This window comes from Gobius niger (genome assembly GCF_951799975.1).
Source record: "Gobius niger genome assembly, chromosome: 22".
Lineage (NCBI taxonomy): Eukaryota > Metazoa > Chordata > Actinopteri > Gobiiformes > Gobiidae > Gobius > Gobius niger.
In genome coordinates this window covers 13,059,907-13,074,809 of record NC_136873.1, presented here as the reverse complement: position 1 = coordinate 13,074,809, position 14,903 = coordinate 13,059,907, and the positions used below count along the sequence as shown (strand labels likewise).

Here is a 14,903-nt window from a genome sequence, read left to right as displayed (position 1 = left end):
TATTTAAATAGGGAAAACGTGGAAGAGCTTGGTAGCTTCTATCTTGACCTGTTTTGGAGCTATAGAGGAGAGAGGGAGAGGCTAAATGCTAACGCCGTCTGCGCTGTGTTTACGTGACTGAAGGCACGGGTGAAGATCAGACAAGTCCTAAAGAACTCGTCAAAGCTAAGGTAAGAACATATCTCAGTATGTAAAAACGGTGGCCTGTTCCTTTAAATAAGTGTTGTAAATAAAACCACTAAATAGTGGATTTATTCAGTCACAAGGGCCAGATTGTCATCTGTAAAAGGCGAAAGCCGAATGTTTAACATAGACCCAGTGGAAAAGATCTCCATACACCAAATATTTTATTATTTTCACTTTGAATGGTGAAATAAATGTGCACAATTTCACCTCACACTCGGAAACAAGACGGACACAAACTTCCTTCCTTGTCACGAGTCCGTGGCATCTGCACAGCGACACTTACTATCCTGGAGTGTGCAAAACAAATCTTTTAAATAGGACTTAATGTGTTTCCAATTTTAAACTTTGACGACTACATTTGAAAGACAAGTATAAGTAGTCATTTCTTAATAAAAATACTAAGTGAAGCTCCTCAAAAACTCTACTTGCGTGCAGTACTTTATTAAACTGACTTTGTGACGGGCCACCTCTGGTCGTTACCTGAGACGAGCGGCTGGCCTCCACCTCCCCGTCGGGCGAGGACAGGTCAGTGGGTCGTACGTCCGGCTGACCCCCCTCGTCCATGAGCTCCTGCCCGGGCTCGGTGCTCTCCTCCTGGGCGGGCTCGGTCGGGTCCCTCCCCGGCTCGTCGTCGTCTCCGGAGCTGGTGCCGCCGCTGTGGACGTCCATGCAGCTGTCCTCCGTCGGGCTGCGGGACGGGGACGACGGGGCGCTGAGGTCCGGGCTGGGCCTCGCCTCCTCCTCCTCGGGACCTGAGGCAGAGCCAGGTTTACAACATTCATTCACTCATTCATTTTGTTCCGCTTTATCCGGGGCCAGGTCTGAGCAGAGACGCCCAGACTCTCCTCTCCCCAATGGGACACCCCAGAACCCCCCTGAAGCTCATTTCAAGCTCTTGTAGCTCGTTTAAAACCCTCAGATATTTGTGTCACGTAGATAAATATATAAATGTTAAATATTAAAGGTGCATTATGGAACTTTACTAGAAAAAAACCTTGATATTTCTTGAAGCATTGAAGTGTTTTAAGGCTTTACTCGCCCGTTACTGTCTGAACACTGACCTCTTGTGGACAAACTTCATCATCGCAACGTCTCATAAACACAACTGTTCAAACAGACGTGTAGCATTTTCATTATTTGTAAAAACAGCCTGATATTGATGTTTGAAAGATCAGATCAATCACAGAACAACACATTTCCAGTGGGTGGAGACGATAAGTTTCCTGCTGCTCCGAGGCAGGACTTTGTAAAGAATTGGAAAGGCCGTCTTCAATGTTTTGGAAGAGTTTGGCTCCGCCCCTCCGTCTGAGTGACCAGAATCGATCACTCACAGACCGTTCTTCTTTTGAACACAGAGCCGTGGGAAGATATTTTGTTTAGGGGGAGCTGAGGGACAAAATTTACCCACAGAACACTTTTTCTGTGAACATTTCCTATTTATTAATATGGCCGGCCATTCACAAACAATCCAACAGGGGGCACTGCAGCACCCTCAGCACCCTGGGTTCCCACGGCCTTGTTTTGAACAGAAAGGAAGAGCGTCTGGAAACTTGCACAGCATAAACGTGGTTAAATGGAGAATCAGTGGAAATGCAGCACATTTATTTATCACTTTTTTCATGGCTATAGCACAGACCAGGTTTAGCTCCTCAGAACTCAAAGCTGTCCAAGGCAGACGCTCAAGCCGCTTCGACTGATACGCAACACAGTGGCCTCAGTACAAAAAGTAAATATCAAGCATTGGCTTAAATGACTTGAATTGAGGAAATGCATCTTGTTTTGAGCGGTTTTCACTCATTTAGACACTTTTCCTGATCGGACCAAGTTTCCTTTGCTTGTTTGAGGACATTTCACACCAGTTCTAGGGTAAATCTCGCTTGAAATAAGAAAGTAAAATTGCCAATGAGATGAGAGCAATTTTCTTACCCCATTGGCATTTTTTTCTTCATTTTTTGTCATTTTTTTTGTCATTTTTTTGTCATTTTTTTGTCATTTTTTGTCATTTTTTTTGTCATTTTTTTTGTCATTTTTTATTTTTTTTATTATTATTTTTTTTGTCATTTTTTGTCATTTTTTGGTCGTTTTTTGGTCGTTTTTTGGTCGTTTTTTGGTCGTTTTTTTGTTGTTTTTTTGTCATTTTTGTCATTTTTCTACCAATGAGATAAGACCAATTTTCTTTCCCCATTGGCAAAGAAACTGACCTGAAATAAGGACGAAATGTATCGAAACGAGTCAGAAACATCTCAGAACAAGTGAAATAATCTGGGACAAACGCCCAAGAACTTCTTAACTAGTCAAAACAACTAAAATCTGGATTATTATGCTCAAATTAAGATGTTTATACTGATCTAGTTAAATACTTTTTGCAGTTGTTTTGAAAGTTTTCTGGTGAGAGGCTCCGTCTGCAGTGAAAGCCTAAACCAGAAACAAAAAACACTTGATCCTGGAGCGTCAGAGGCCACTGCGAGTGGTTAACAGGCCGCCTCTACTTTCCACCACACAGCCGCTAAATACAGTAATGATAAGGTTTTTTTTCCCCACATATAAAGTTCCATAATGCACCTTTAATGACACAACCATGTTCCCCATTAACAGAGGGGACTAAACAAACGTAATGCCACAAATGCAAATCAAACCTGTGCGTGTTAAATGAACACACGGGACATGACCACAGGCTACTTTCCATCCGTCATCCCGCACTACAGTCAAAATGCTAAATTTTAGAATTTAAATATTACCCATAAACCTATCCACACGAAACAAAAACTGTCACAACGTTCAGCGTCTTCTCTCTCTGGTCACATGACATTGAAATGACGCGCCCGATGAAACGATTGGAGATTTCTTTCCAAAACCGTCTCTCCCCTTGGGTTGTATCGGCCCCTAAATGAAGTTATGACTTTCTAGAACAGGGGTGCCCAAAGTGTGGCCCGCGGACCAAATTTGGCCCGCCGGAACAATTAGGTAGGGCTGCATCTGGTTAATACCAACTCTTTCCCATTCATTCTCGATGGCAAAAATGGATGCAGTACACTTTCTGGCCACCAGCGACAAATTGGGGGCGCTGTTTCACTCCTTTCGCAAAGTTAGAGAGAGATAAAGATAGAATTAAATGCAAATGTTTACCAAAAAAGAAAATAAAGCAACTATTATTATTTGCAGTTATATTTGCCCTAGTCATCCTGGTCTATTGTACATGTTTTAGTTACAGCTGAAGCCTCCGCAGACACGGGGAGAACATACAAACTACCCGCTCAGCTGTTCTTACTTGAGCCGGCCTTCTCCTCCTCCTCCATGGCCTCCGGTGCGCCGTCGCTCGCAGACTCCTCCCTCTCCCCGTTCTCCTCCGGCGGCCATTTTGCCCGGGCGGCTTTAGTAGCGCCCTTGGGACTGGCGGGGGTGGCTCCGTTCTCCTCCACCACCTCCTCCTCCTCCTCCTCCTCCTCTGCCTCGCTCCTCTGAGGAGGCCACGAGATCTTCAGCCTGGCCCGGGCCTCGCTGGGTTTGTCCAGGCTCCTGTCCGGCGACCCCAGCGCCTCCATGGTGGCGGTCAGGTCGGTGACTTTGGCGAGCGGGGAGTCCTCCACACTCGGGCTGCTCGGAAAATCACATATAATCAGGTCATGAGTATCCGGCAGAAGGGGGAGTAAGTCACTAAATGCAAGTCTCGGGTCAAGTCCAAGTCGTGAAGGTCCAAGTCCCAAACAAGTCCAAGTCAATCGGTCATGGGGTCAAGTCAAGTCAAGTCATAGCTTTTGTCAAGTCAAGTCAAGTCTTTCTCAAGCCGTCAAGTCACAAACGCCAGCGTGTCGACTTTTCAAAATGTGTTTAATCTTGAAAATAAAAAGTGCTTTCTCAAGATACCGTAATTTAGAAAATTTAGGTTAAAATCAAACTTTTTAAAATCTCATGGATTTGGACTTAAAGTTTAATTAATATATAATCGCCAAAATCCAAACTATATCTATTTTTAATGCTCCAGTCTATGTACAAAATTACTGGGGCAGCATTTTAAGGAAGGGGGCCTGGGGGGGGGGGCGACTTAAAAAATATGAAACAGTCTTTTAAACATGAGCTTCTTTTCCTTGTGGTGTGAAATATAAATATCAAACAATATTTTTATTTTTGTTAGTCTCTGGCAGTTTTTTCTGTCAGTGGTTCCCCTGTGCTGCCCCGGCCCCTGTATACTCGGATTCGCCCCTGCTCAGAGTAGATTCCGCGTAGCCTTCAGTCCCGCTGTCGCTGGGCTGTTTGTGCGGATGCGGGAAATAGTCACTAAATGCTGTGAACTTTGTACGAACGCCTTAAAACATCGAAAAGCCCAGAGATTCCTGTAGATGAATCAGCTCTTACATGGTGGTTCTGGAGGCTCCGTCTGCGCTGTAGGTCCAGCCCATTGTTTCAAACGTTTTCCTGTCCGTAAATCTCCTCCTCTTCACTGTCTTTAGAAAACTTCATGCATCAAAAGAAACACGTCGTATTTCCTCCTGCTTTTTCGCGCTGTATTGATCAGACGCTCCGTGGGGAAACCGAACACGCATGTGGCTAATTACCATAATGCAGGGGTGCCCAAAGTGGGGCCCGCCGAAACAGTCCTGTTGGCCCGCCAAAGAGTGACCTACTTTTGCGCTGCGTGTGGTTAAAACTCATTCTCAATGGTAAATATGGATGCAGTACACTTTTTGACCACCAGCGTCAAATTGGGGGCGCTGTTTCACTCCTTTCACAAAGTTAAGGAAACACTGTTGTGGTGTCTATTTATCAATTACAGAGCGTTTTAGCATCAACTTTCACAGTTTTCCAACTTTTATTGCAAGGGTTGTTGACATCGACATCAGTATATGTTAAACATTGACTTATAAAAGAATTGATGCTAAACTGACACTTTCAAAATACTCTAATGTGGCATTTTCTTTGAGTTAACCTCTTAACTCCCGCCTGAACCGAGGGGATCTTTTTCCTCACGTCAGATTTTTTTTCCATAATTTTTTTGTTGGGTATTTAACTCATTTTTGTAACTTTTTTGTAACTTTTTTGTCATTTTTTGTCATTTTTTTTGGTCATTTTTTGTCATTTTTTTGTCACGTTTTTGTAAAAAAAAATTGTCACATTTTGTCAGATTTTTGTCATTTTTTGGTCACATTTTTTATCACATTTTTGTATTTTTTTTGTCACATTTTTGTAATTTTTTGATAATTTTTGTGTCAAATTTTTGTAATTTTTTTCGTCACTTTTTGTCAATGTTTTCTCACTTTTTTCTCACATTTCCATCATTGTTTTCGTCTCAGAATGAGGTAAAGTTACTGTAGGTGCTGCAGATACAGGTGTTTTTTTTTGGCACTAAATGCTACAATTGGCATAGTATACCATTTGTTTTAATATAGCATGTTATTTGCAGTTATATGTGTTTTTCGTGGTTGACATCGCTGTGTTTGGCCCGCGACTCACAGGCACTTTTTAATTTTGGCCCTCGGAGACAAAAAGTTTGGGCACCCCTGCCATAATGTAAACAAAGATGCGCCGCTTTTACGAAATGAATCCTGATCTTTCGACAGTTTCACTCAAATAAAAAATAACTATAAAGTCACAGCGAGTCATTGAGAGTCAGTGACCTCAAGTCCAAGTTAAGTCTCGAGTCACAAACAGCAAGTCCCAAGTCAAGTCTTTTTGGAGCTTTGGTCAAGTAAGTCTCAAGTCCCAAAAATTGCGACTCTCCCATCTCTGGTATCCGGTGTATTCAGGTCATGTGTTTCTCGTATATTCAGAGTCGTGAGGTTAGTAAAGTGTTTAGATTATGTTGCACCTCTGGTCGGACTCGGGGCCCCTGGTGGGCTCCTGCAGCCTGGACGCCGGGCTGGACTCGGGACTGTCCCCCTCGGCCTTGGGGCCCCACAGCTCCTTGTGGGGCCGGCGCCCGAAGCCCTCGTCGTAGTTGCCCTTGGCCTTGAAGAGCTGGCAGAAGTGCGGTTTGCAGTAGACGTTGTTGTGCAGCGAGGCGTAGCTCCCCAGGCTGAAACAGAGAGGATCGCCGTCAGGAGGCGGAGACTGGAGAGCCGACCAATCACAGAGGAGCGTGGACCCAGGGCAATCAGGCAGGTGTAGAGCCTCCTAAAGTGGACCTTACAATCGTATCATCAAACTGAGACCACATCTGTGTAAACATGTGGATTCAGACTTTCCCAGAGTCATGGCGTCCTGAGTTTGTATAGATCTATGAGTTGGTTTGTCTAAAAATACAAATAATCCTAATCCTTAAGGTTAACCCCTTAACTCCCGCCTGAACCGAGCACATTTTCTCCAGTTTTGCTTTACCCCAGTCCAAAAGCTTCTGGAAAAAAGGTGAGAAAATAGCAATAAAACAATGATGGAAATGTGACAAAAAAGTGATGAAAAATTTATGAAAAAGCGGCAAAAATGTCACAAAAATGTCACTAGAAATTGACACATAAATGACGAAAAAATTACAAAAATGTGAAAAAAAATTACAAAAAATTGATAAAAAAATTGACAAAAAATGTCAAAAATGTGACAAAAAATGGATTAAAAATTTACAAAAAATTGAGGAAAAATTGAGGAAAATGCGATAAAAAATGACCAAAAAAATGAAAAAAATTGATTAAAAATGGACGAAAAATGACAAAAATGTGATAAAAAATTGACGAAAAAATGTGATAAAAAATGACAAAAAAGTTACAAAAATGAGTTGAATACCCAAACAAAAAAAATCTGATGACGTGAGGAAAAAGTCATTCTCTAGTTGCTGCTGCAGTAGTTTATATATTTCTTTAGTCTTACCTGAGCTTGCTGTTATAGTGGTTTATATATTTCTTTAGTTATACCCGAGTTTGCTGCTGCAGTGCACTTTTCTATTTTTTGAAAAATAGAATCATGTATCATTTTGCTTTCACTTCACAGTTGTTACTTGTGTGTGAACGTTCAGTAAAAAAATCAAAATAAAATCTTTATGTTTAGGTTTGTAAACATGACAAAATGTGCAAAAGTTCAAGGTGTATGAATACTTACGAGAGGCGCTGTATGGTTTATATATTTCTTTAGTTACACCTGTTTGCTGTTATAGTGATTTATATATTTCAGTTATACCCAAGTTTGCTGCTGCAGTAGTTTATATATTTCTTCAGTTATACCTGAGTTTATATATTGTAGTTATACCTGAGTTTGCTGCTGCAGTGGTTTATATATGGTTTATAAATATATATATTTCAGTTCTACCTGAGTTTGCTGCCGCAGTGGGCGCAGCGGAAGCAGGCGCTGTGGTAAACGCTCTGATTGGCCACGAGTCTCTCCAGGGGATAAACCGTCTTGGAACAGGCCACGCAGGACTCGCGCGCCGGAGCACAGAAACTCTGCAACAGAACACACTTCATATACTTCAGCTCTGCCCCAGTGACACTCAGGAGTATAAAGTACTTCTGTGGTGAGGTCAGTCTGTGGTCACTCACCCTGGGCGTGCGCTGCAGAGGAGAGTCCTTGAGGCTGGAGGCGACGGCTCCTAAAGAAAGCAGTGACATCCTGTGAGCACTAGAGGGAGCCACTCACATGCACGACACAGGCTTATTTCATCCACACAATCTCAACACACGCCTGACAGATCTCACTTCAGGAACGAGATCCTTCTGGGGCCGTGACATCATCCTCCGCTTCACGTAAAGACGAGCTTTGATTGAGTGCTTTGTAAACACGAGTACCTGACCTTTTGTACGAGGAGAGCGGGCGCCAATTAAGAGGCGGATTCCTCCAGGGTGGAGTAATGCGGAGGCGGGATTACCGTTTTTGTCCGGGGTGAAGATCTTCCTGCTTCCTTCAGACTCCGGGGTCTAACACAGAAAACATGAAGGGGCCAGTTATAGAAGTGGAACAGCTGGAGCAAGAGTCAGATTCAATGCTTTTTTCTGAAGCAAATTGGACAATTGGACGGTGACTTTTGAACAAAATATTCTTGGAAACAGGACTAGTTTGTAGAGTCGTTTATAAGGGATTACATTAACCTGATTTATCCACCTCAGTCCTGGCTTCGCTCATGTACAAAACCAGGATGGGGGATCATTTCCGGTGAGAGAATGAAACCAATGGCTCAGAGCGACTTCCAAGGCGAGTTTTAACACATTGAATGCCAAAAACGGAGAAACTTGTTTTTGCTTTGTTGCTCTAATAATCCACCTTATGTGTGATTTTGGGAGCTCTGTGATGAACGGAAGTGAAATAAATGACGATCAAAAACTTGTGAAAAGTCACGATCTGGACATTTTATCTATTATTGCGTTTCTTTTGTTCATTTTTTTTAGTCTGAGAGGGTGTGGTGTTGCCGACACTTCTCTCTCTGGAGCGTTTCACTGCAAAAAGTAAATATCAGGCATTGGCTTAAATGACTTGAATTGAGGAAATGTTTCTTGTTTTGAGCGGTTTTCACTCAGACACTTTTCCTGATCGGACCGAGTTTCCTTTGCTTGTTTGAGGACATTTCAGACCAGTTCTAGGGTAAATCTCGCTTGAAATAAGAAAGTAAAATTGCCAATGAGATGATAACAATTTTCTTACCCCATTGGCATTTTTTTCTTCATTTTTTGTCATTTTTTGGTCATTTTTTGGTCATTTTTTTTTGTCATTTTTTTTAATTTTTTTTTTTTTTTTTGTCATTTTTTTGTCATTTTTTTGTCTTTTTGTCATTTTTTTGTCGTTTTTTTTGTCGTTTTTTTTCATTTTTGTCATTTTTTTGTCGTTTTTTTGTCATTTTTGTCATTTTTTTGTCGTTTTTTTGTCATTTTTTGTCATTTTTTTGTCGTTTTTTTGTCATTTTTTGGTCATTTTTTGGTCATTTTTTTGTCTTTTTTAATTTATTTTTTATTTTTTTGTCATTTTTTTGTCATTTTTTTGTTATTTTTTTGTTATTTTTTGTCGTTTTTTTAATTTTTTTTTTGTCATTTTTTGTCATTTTTTGTCGTTTTTTTGTCATTTTTTTGTCATTTTTTTGTCATTTTTCTACCAATGAGACAAGATCAATTTTCTTTCCCCATTGGCAAAGAAAATGACCTGAAATAAGGACGAAATGTATCGAAACGAGTCAGAAACATCTCAGAACAAGTGAAATAATCTGGGACAAATGCCCAAGAACTTCTTAACTTGTCAAAACAACTAAAAAATGGATTATTATGCTCAAATTGAGATGTTTATACTGATCTAGTTAATTACTTTTTGTAGTGTTGACAAAGCGGCTTCACATGGAGAGATCAAAACAGTTGAGATTTTAGTGTTTTAATAATTTAAATGGTCTAAATCAGTCAAAGGACGGCTGAGAAACATCCTGTTAAAGTCTTCAATCCGAGAACCAGGCTGTTTAAATGCACACGCCATAAAAAGTGAACATTGTTCACACGTGTTTTGAAATGGAGATATTTAAGCATTTGCCTCTTCAACTCTCTCCTCCTTCATCCTCTCTGGACGGACACTAACGTTATGGGAAGAGAGGAGAGAGGAGTTCATCAGAAAGGAGAGCATTTCATATATATTTCTAGAAAAAAAAAGAAATCAGTGATCAAAACTAGCCTCTGTTTAGCTTAGATTTCTCAGGAACCGAGGCAGAATTAAACTGCACTGCAAAAAGTAATCAACTAGATCAGTATAAACATCTCAATTTGAGCACAATAATCCAAATTTTAGTTGTTTTGACTAGTTAAGAAGTTCTTGGGCATTTGTCCTAGATTATTTCACTTGTTCTGAGAAGTTTCTGACTCGTTTCGATACATTTCGTTCTTATTTCAGGTCATTTTCTTTGCCAATGGGGAAAGAAAATTGGTCTTATCTCATTGGTAGAAAAATGACAAAAAAATGACAAAAAAATGACAAAAAAATGACAAAAATGACAAAAAAAACGACAAAAAAACGACAAAAAAATGACAAAAAATGACAAAAAATGACAAAAAAATAAAAAATAAATTTAAAAAAATGACAAAAAATGACAAAAAATGACAAAAAATGACAAAAAAAATGACAAAAAATGACAAAAAAATAAAAAAATAATTAAAAATAAATGACAAAAAATGACAAAAAATGACAAAAAAATAAAAAATAAATTTAAAGAAATGACAAAAAAATGACAAAAAAATGACAAAAAAATTACAAAAAAATTACAAAAAAATTACAAAAAATGAAGAAAAAAATGCCAATGGGGTAAGAAAATTGCTCTCATCTCATTGGCAATTTTACTTTCTTATTTCAAGCGAGATTTACCCTAGAACTGGTCTGAAATGTCCTCAAACAAGCAAAGCAAACTTGGTCCGATCAGGAAAAGTGTCTAAATGAGTGAAAACCGCTCAAAACAAGATACATTTCCTCAATTCAAGTCATTTAAGCCAATGCAATTTACTTTTTGCAGTGTGCCCTATGTCAAAAATCCTGAAACATCCCTTTAATGTCATCCTCATTGAAAGAATAACTGCTTTTCTTTAAAAAATAAGGACATTTTGAACAGTACTGTGATTTGTGTTTGTTTAGACTCACCGCTTCCAGATTGAACGGAGGCACATTTTCCTTTTGCTCGCCCTGAAACACACACAGACACAGTTCGTCATTTACTGCAGAAACAAAACTCAGATTCAGGCTCTCGGTCGTCCAGGCTCATGTGCGGCGTCGACTCACCGCAGGGGGCGTGGCCTCTTTGGACACGGCCGCCTGGTAAAGGGCCATCCTGTCGCGCAGAGGAGTGGACTCGGCCAGGCCTCCGTCAGCTGTGGAGGAAAAGCAGATTTAAAAGAGAGAATATACAGAGAGCGGCGAGAGTTTAATGTTTAGAAGATTAGTAAACGTTTATGAGAGGAATGAATATGTTTTAGACCATCATTTATGGAAAACTTACGCAGTTTAAAGCCAGTTTGAGTCAAATGTAATGCTTTAACCTCTTAGCACCCGCCTAAACCAAATGCATGCACCTTTTGTATGTTTTTTTTCTTTTTTTTTCTTTTTTGTTTGAGGTTTTTTCACATTTTGGTTGAATTTTTGTCACATTTTTGTCAATTTTTTGTCACATTTTTGTCACTTTTTTGTTGAATTTTTGTCACTTTTTTGTTGAATTTTTGTCACTTTTTTGTTGAATTTTTGTCACTTTTTTGTAGAATTTTTGACACTTTTTTGTAGAATTTTTGTCACTTTTTTGTAGAATTTTTGTCACTTTTTTGTTGAATTTTTGACACTTTTTTGTAGAATTTTTGTCACTTTTTTGTTGAATTTTTGACACTTTTTTGTTGAATTTTTGTCACATTTGTCACATTTTTGGCATTTTTTGTTGAATTTTTGTCATTTTTTTGTTGAATTTTTGTCATTTTTTTGTGAATTTTTGTCACATTTTTGTCACATTTTCGGCATTTTTTGTTGAATTTTTGTCACTTTTTTGTCGAATTTTTGTCACTTTGTCATTTTTTTGTTGAATTTTTGTCACATTTTGTTGAATTTTTGTCACATTTTGCTGAATTTTTGTCACATTTTTGTTGAATTTGTGTCACTTTTTGTTGACTGTTCTCTTTCCCTGCGTTGTTGCATTTTTGTCACTTTTTCATGCGTTTTTTCCATCGTTTTCATCCTCATTTTTCTGTCGCTTTCTTCAAGAAGCCTTTAGATTTGGGTAAAGCCAAATCGGAGATAATGTGCTCAGTTCAGGTGGGGGTTAAGGAGGTTCAATTACAAAACCAAACTATTTTATTTGAGCGGAAACAATCAAGTTACTTCAGCTGATTCTGACCCTTGACCAAAACACTGGTATAGTTTAACAAAACGAAGCCCTACAGTCATGTGACCCGAGTTCATCCGTGCCTCGAGAGAAGACGTTTAACTCTGTGTCAGTTTTTGTTTCATGTCCAGACTTCAGCGTGTGGTAAAGTACCTGTGAGCAGCGAGTCCATGTTGTCGCTTCCTCTCGCCGTCTGCTCCGAGCCCTGGAACAGATCAAACATGGAGGTGAGTTTCGTGGACGGACCGGAGGCTCAGGAGGCGGATGAATGAGCGGCGCGGCGCGTGTCCCGCCGCCACAAAGCCTAATCCCGTTAGGAGCTTAGACACCGGACCAGACGAGGACCCGGCGCGAAGTGACTGGTTCTCTGGTACTCGCTCATACTCGGCTTTTCAGAAACATCTGCACTTAAAGGAGACAAACACAAAAACATCTCAGCTCCACAAAAACATGTTCCCACTGACAACGATTCCCCAAATAAATCTATAGAGCTGTATCGAATCACTGCAAGTTTCTGATAAATAAGAAATTATTCCACACATGTCCAGCAGGGGCACTAGCGGGATATAAACAACACATTAAAGCCACGTGGTGAATGAAGCTTAACAGTGAATGGAGTGAATGAATAATTGTTAAAGGATAACATTAAATCAGTATTTATCACGCTGGGTCAGGCTGTGCAGTCGTAATATCCAAGGCCGTGGGAACCCAGGGTGCTGAGGGCACTGCAGCACCCCCTGGTGGATAGTTTGTGAGCTGCAAGCAATATTAACCCCTGAACTCCCACCTGAACCGAGCACATTTTCTCCAGCTTTACCCCCAGTCCAAAAGCTTCTGGAAAAAAGGTGAGAAAATAGCAACGAAACTGAGACGGAAACGATGATGAAAATGTGAAAAAAAAGTGAGAAAACTTTGACGAAAAAGTGACAAAAATTTGACAAAGAAGTGAGAAAAATTTGACAAAAAATTGAGAAAAAATGGACGAAAAAGTGACAAAAAATGTACAAAAAAATGACAAAAATGGACAAAAATTTGACAAAAAAATGAGAAAAATTTGACAAAAAATTAAGGAAAAATGGACGAAAAATGGACGAAAAATGGACGAAAAATGGACGAAAAAGTGATAAGAATTTGACAAAAATGAGACGACTGCCCAACAAAAAAAGTGCTGAAAATAAATCTGACGTGAGGAAAAAGATCAATTTAGTTTTGTAGGTCTTTCAAATGAGGCGTTACACTGGCCTACAGGATTTGGGTAAAGCTGAACTGTTTGTCATTTTTTCGTGTAATTTTTTGTGAAATTTTTGTATTTTTTTTTGGCCATTTTTTATCACATTTTTGTCATTTTTTCGGCAATTTCTTTTTATCAAATTTTGGTCTTTTTTTTTGCCACATTTTGTCATTTTTACGTCATTTTTTTAATCACATTTTTGTCATTTTTACGTCAATTTTTTAATCACATTTTAGTCATTTTGTTGTAATTTTTTGTTAAATTTTTGTAATTTTTTGGTCAATTTTTTGTCACATTTTTCTCCTTTTTTCATCCATTTTTTGTCAATTTCTTGTGGCACTTTTGTGACATTTTTGCCACTTTTTCATCAATTTTTCGTCACTTTTTGGTCACATTTCCATCATTGTTTAGGTCAGTTTTGTTGCGATTTTCACAGCTTTTTTCCAGAAGCTTTTGGACTGGGGTAAAGCACAAACTGGAGAAAATGTGCTCGGTTCAGGTGGGAGTTAAGGGGTTAACAAAAGGTTAAAAAAAGGGGGGGGGGAATTGGGAAGACTTAAATGAATTAAATGATAGATACACTTGCAATACATTGTTCTCTAATTTTTTTAATCTACAGCCAAAGACTTTCTTTCCCGGTTCTTTCCCTGTGAGCTCATGAACCTGAGGCCGCGGCAAAGTCTGACCCAAAAATGACTCATGGATGAACGAAAGCTGAGTCAGTGCAGATTCTCTGACTCAGCTGCTAAAAACCCGACGAAGACGAGCCCAGCCTTCAGCAGGATGAAGGCTCCCAGGGGAGGCCAGCGGGGGGGATCGAGAGGCGGGGAGCTGTCGGGAAGAGGAGGGGCGTGGGGTCCCGGGCCGTGGAGGGGGGCTGTCGCGGGGAGGAGGGAGGGACGGGGGGTCTCTGGGGGGTTTGGGGCCAGACAAAGAGCCTGATCCTGACAGAGGTACAGCTCAAACATATGACTGAACCCGGGGTACAAAACCTGCCCATGAACATGAATAAATAAAAAACATGAATGCGGTTTCATTTGTTTCATTAGCAAAAAGAAAACATGAGGCGAGCGAGGTTTTGGACATGAGGCAGTGGAAGGCAACGTCAGGTCCAGGGGCCAAGTCTGACCCTCGCACATAGAACCTCTACGAAAACTGTTTGGTATCACCTTTAACCCCTTAACTCCCACCTGAACCGAGCACATTTTCTCCAGTTTGGCTTTACCCCAATCCAAAAGCTTCTGGAAAAAAGCTGTGAAAATAGCGACAAAAGTGAGACGAAAACAATGATGGAAATGTGACAAAAAATTTATGAAAAAAAAGGGAAAAATGTCACAAGAAATTGACAAAAAATTGACGAAAAAATGACAAAAATGTGATAAAAATTTGACAAATAAATGACAAAAATGTGACAAAAAATGTGATAAAAATTTGACAAAAATGTGACAAAAATGTGACAAAAAATTGTCAAAAATGTGACAAAAAATGGACAAAAATGTGACAAAAAATTGACAAAAATGTGACAAAAATGTGACAAAAATGTGACAAAAAATTGTCAAAAATGTGACAAAAAATTGTCAAAAATGTGACAAAAAATTGTCAAAAATGTGATAAAAATTTGACAAAAATGTGATAAAAATTTGATTAAAATTTGATTAAAATTTGACAAAAATGTGACAAAAATGTGACAAAAATGTGATAAAAATTTGACAAAAATGTGACAAAAACGTGATAAAAATTTGATAAAAA

The 14,903-nt window shown here is 39.4% G+C and overlaps 1 protein-coding gene across 1 annotated transcript in view; it reads right to left on the bottom strand.

Annotated features, from left to right (window-relative positions):
• The window catches only part of LOC306981320 (LIM domain and actin-binding protein 1-like), a 54,923-nt gene that overhangs the window by 1,526 nt on the left and 38,494 nt on the right, over positions 1-14,903 (bottom strand). Inside the window, exons 5-13 of the mRNA XM_079580897.1 lie at positions 12,077-12,128; positions 10,840-10,928; positions 10,702-10,743; positions 7,973-8,021; positions 7,647-7,696; positions 7,417-7,550; positions 5,990-6,196; positions 3,455-3,780; positions 667-938 (exon numbers count right to left, since the gene is read on the bottom strand). Coding sequence (XP_079437023.1) covers positions 667-938; positions 3,455-3,780; positions 5,990-6,196; positions 7,417-7,550; positions 7,647-7,696; positions 7,973-8,021; positions 10,702-10,743; positions 10,840-10,928; positions 12,077-12,128 — 1,221 coding nt within the window. The remainder of the gene's footprint in view (positions 1-666; positions 939-3,454; positions 3,781-5,989; positions 6,197-7,416; positions 7,551-7,646; positions 7,697-7,972; positions 8,022-10,701; positions 10,744-10,839; positions 10,929-12,076; positions 12,129-14,903) is intronic.